The 4023-nt window shown below is 56.3% G+C and overlaps 1 protein-coding gene across 1 annotated transcript; it reads right to left on the bottom strand.

The window, feature by feature from the left end:
- Nucleotides 1–575: 575 nt before the first annotated feature.
- LOC306815508 (uncharacterized protein) lies at nucleotides 576–2979 on the bottom strand. Its single transcript, XM_079332066.1, has 2 exons — nucleotides 2699–2979; nucleotides 576–2034 (listed from the first exon to the last, which is right to left on the bottom strand). The coding sequence occupies exon 2, from the start codon at nucleotides 2018–2020 to the stop codon at nucleotides 1130–1132; it is 891 nt and encodes a 296-aa protein (XP_079188192.1). The 5' UTR covers nucleotides 2021–2034; nucleotides 2699–2979; the 3' UTR covers nucleotides 576–1129.
- Nucleotides 2980–4023: the final 1044 nt, after the last annotated feature.

The raw sequence follows: 4023 nt of genomic DNA, 5'->3' as shown, positions 1-4023 counted from the left end.
GGGGCACATTGAACAGGACACACAGAGGGATGATAGGGAGCCACAGTGGAGGATGGGGACAAACGGAGTAGAGGGGATGCAATGCCACCAGGACACACAGCAAGGGACAATGTCACCATACTTGTGGGGACCCTGCCACTAGGACACCTCTGGTGACACCCTGAGTGGGGCCATGTGACATTACTGGTGGCACTGACCATTGCCCCATCCCCAGAGATGGTAGGGCTCCCCTGAGGGCAGTGGCCGTGGGACATTCTGATGGCTGTCACTTGCTTCCACCCACTTGTTACGAACTGAACAAGTCCTGATAACAACTTGTCAACAACCCTCCCGCCCTGGTGGTTGGTGACATTCAGCTGGATCACTGTGGTGGTGACAGTGGGGATGTGATGGCAGGAACTGCATTGGGCAGCACTTCACCATGGCCGAGATGAAGGTGCTGGTGACACTGTAGTGCCACAGGTCGTGACATTGATGCTGTCCCAGTTAATGTCCCCATCCACATCCCCTCATGTCCGCAGCTAGACCTGTGCACCCATCCATATCATTGTCCACAACATCTCCCCATCCACTCCTTACTTCAACATCTTTATTTTTACCCCAATTTCAGGCTTTCAAAAGGATGAACAGAAACCTTTTAGTTTCAAGGCCAAAGCAAAAGGATTTATATGTCCCTGCTGGCAGAGCATCCACATGCTTGGCTGGGTGGGAAGAAACTCTTTCAGAGGGGTTTCCACCCCATTGTCTACAAAATCCTGGGTTTTACCCCAGTCTGTTCCCATTTGGCTGTGGAAGATGCCCATGGGCCAGAGAGGAAGAAGACCTCCAAGGCCATCCAGTGTCACTTCATGCCACCAGAAGACAAAAAGTGAGATTTTACTGGGGTCAGAAGTCAACAAATCTGCTCTCCACAATGGATTTCTGATGTTGATCTGTGGATGTGTCCAGGTGCTTAAGGGAAGCTATGAGAATATGGTGCCCCTCAGCCAGGTGTCTTCCCAACATTGATGACCAGGGCTCTGCTCACCGGGGGTCACTGCGGATCATCTAGTACAGATCCTGCCATGGGGATGGAGCTGGAGCAGAGCACAAAGCTCTTCCCACACTCCAGGAACTTGCAGTGCTTCTCTCAGTGGAGACTCCGTTGGTGTTGGGTCAAGGTAGAGCTCTGTGAGAAGCTTTTTCCACAGACAGGACACACATAGGGCCTCTCCCCAGTGTGGACGCGCTGGTGCTTGACAAAGTTGGAGCTGTGCCTAAAGCTCTTCCCACATTCGGGGCAGAAGAAGGGCTTCTCCTCTGTGTGAATGCGATAGTGACTGAGGAGACTGGAGCTGGTCAGAAACCTCTTGCTGCATTTATCACACTCATAGAGCTGTTCCCCTGTGTGGATCCTTCGGTGGACAATCAGTTCAGAGCTCGTCCTGAAGCACTTCCCACACTGGCCACACTCGTAGGGCCACTCCCCAGTGTGGATACGCAGGTGGGAGACAAGGCGGCAGTTGTGTTTGAAGCCCTTCCCACATTTGGGGCAGCGGAATGGCTTCTCCTCTGTGTGAATGCGCTGATGCATGACGAGATTGGAGCTGGTCTGAAACCTCTTCCCGCATTTATCACACTCGTAGGGCCTCTCCCCAGTGTGGATCATCTGGTGGCGGGTCAGTTTGAATCTCGTACTGAAGCTCTTCCCACACTCCCCACACTCGTAGGGCCGTTCCCCCACATGGATTCTCCAGTGGCAGATCAGGGAGGATCTCTTGCTGAAGCCCTTCCCACACTCCGAGCACTTGTGGGGCTTCTCCCCATCATGAAGCTGTTGATGGACCCCCAGCTCCGAGTTCTGGCTGCAGCTTTGTCCGCTTCTCTGGCCCTTGGTGGGTGTTTCCTCTTCGGATACCCAAGATCCTGTGAGGGATCTCTGGGGCTTTTCCTCCCTGTTGCATTTCTGCCCCGTAGAGCCGCTGCAAACGGCCTCTTGCCCGAGGTTCTGCTGCGGGGATTTGTCCTCCCTGGTATCCATTCTTACCTCCTTGTCTGGGGGAGGAAGGACAAAAAGAAGATGGTATTTGCCTCCGTGCCAGAGGGAAGGGCAAGGAGATACCCCGGTTTCTCCCTGTCAAGATGGCGTCGCCAGCGGCGTTGTGCTGGGCTGGGAGATGGAGCAGGACACAGGGGGAAAGGGGCACTGACTTCATCATCTGCCTGGGTCTCCGGAGGCGTGTTCCTCTTCCTCACGGCCTCCTCCTCCTCCATCGTGTCAAAGTTTGGGAATGAGAAATCCAGTTTTGGGGTAAACAAAGGCTAAGCCCGTTGGGTTTGATGGTAGCGCTGCCCAAGGGCAGCTGGAGAAGTCAGCGCCCCTTTCAGCCTCGGGGGCCCGGAGCCCGCTCAGCACCAACCTCCCGCACCCCTCCAGGCTGCCGGGGGTCCCCCGGCTCCGGGATCGCCTCTCTGCGCTCTCCCCGCTCCGGGGCTCCCGCCTTCCCCCCCGGCTCTGCCGGGGATCCCCAGAGCCGATATCGCCCAGTCCGCGCAGATGCCGGGCGATCGCGGCGTGAGAGCCGCCAAGATCCCTGCAGGGCCATTTCCGGCTCGGCTTTGGGCTCCTGCAAGATCAAAACATCCCCTGAACCGCAAAAAAAACCTCCCGGAGCCGCACCCATAATCGATTCGGAGCGAACTCCCTCTCCATCCTCACCTGCGGGTTCCGGGGGCAGGTTTGATGCCGGAGGAGCTGCGGCCTCAGCGGGAGGGCAGGGGATCCGTGCGGTTCTGCTGCTGCGGCTGCTGCTCTTCCTCCCGCTCCTCCTCCGCTCCCAGCTCGGCTCGGGCAGGTGCCGACACCCAAAAGTAGCCGCGCTCTGCGCTGGGGGGGTTTCAAAGTGGCTGCAGCCCCCAGCGGCGCTGGGAGTGATGCTGGGAGCACTGGGAATGACAGTGAGAGCAGTGGCAGCGATGGTGAAACCCCCGGGAAGGAACTGGGAGTGCTCTCCCCGCCAGTGCCGCTCCTACTGGGAGCACTGGAAGGGAACTGGGAGCCAAGTGCCCCCGGAAGTGGCCACAGCCGTCGTGGGCGGGGCCAGAGCCGAGGGCATGGTTATGCAAATCTAGGAGAGATCGCGCGCTGGGATTGGTGGGCGGGAGCAGCACGGGGTTTTTTGGTCCGTGAGGGCCGCGGAGGGGGGAGGGACCGGGAATCGGGACTGGGATAGGGACAGCCCCGTGTCATCCCCTTGGGACGAGGAGGGGACAGGGGCAGGGGAGGAGCCAGGGACTGGGCTGTCGCACCGTGACACTGAGCTGGGAGCTCGGGCAGGGATGTCTCATTTTCGGCCCCCTCCCCCCCACCCCGGGGGTTCCTCTAGTCCTGTTGTGGGGGGGAGCAGTCAGCACCCCCAGTACCCTTCCAGTAGCTCCCAGTACCGCCGGTAAACTCAGTGACTCCCAGTACCGCCACACCCAGGCCAGGGGCTTTATCCTCATCCTGGTTTGGTGTCCAGGTACAGTCCCAATGTCTGTGTCCACTGCCAGTGCCCAGCCGCAGTCCCAGTGTCCATTGTCCAGTCCCAATCTCCACCCTGTGTCCAGCTGCTGTGCCTTGATGCAAAGCACTGTCCCAGGTGGCTTCCAGCCCCAGTGCCAGTGTCTAGACCCAGTTCCCAGACCCTGTTCCCAGGGCCACAATGCTTGAGCATTGTGATAATTGACAAATGATTCTTGTTAATCATAGAAGTTTTGGAGTTTTTATAAACCAGAATACTTAAAATACAAAAAGAACATGGACCTAGATATATATGATAATGATAATATATGATTAAACCCACTCTATTTAACTCCCTCTGTTATGAATATTGTGTATATCAGTTTGTAAAAGAAAAAAAAAAAGGGGGGGGGGTTCCATAGTCTGAAAGGTTTTTTGCAGAATCAGATTTCCTGCCTTTGTGTAATCAATTACAACCTGAAAGAGTTTGCAGAATCAGATTTCCTGCCTTTGTGTAATCAATCGCAAACTATCTGCTAAAG

Source organism: Erithacus rubecula, assembly GCF_903797595.1.
Source record: "Erithacus rubecula genome assembly, contig: scaffold_148_arrow_ctg1, whole genome shotgun sequence".
NCBI classification, from domain to species: Eukaryota; Metazoa; Chordata; class Aves; order Passeriformes; family Muscicapidae; genus Erithacus; species Erithacus rubecula.
Note: the sequence above shows the minus strand (reverse complement) of the source record. Positions and strands in the feature narration are given on the sequence as shown.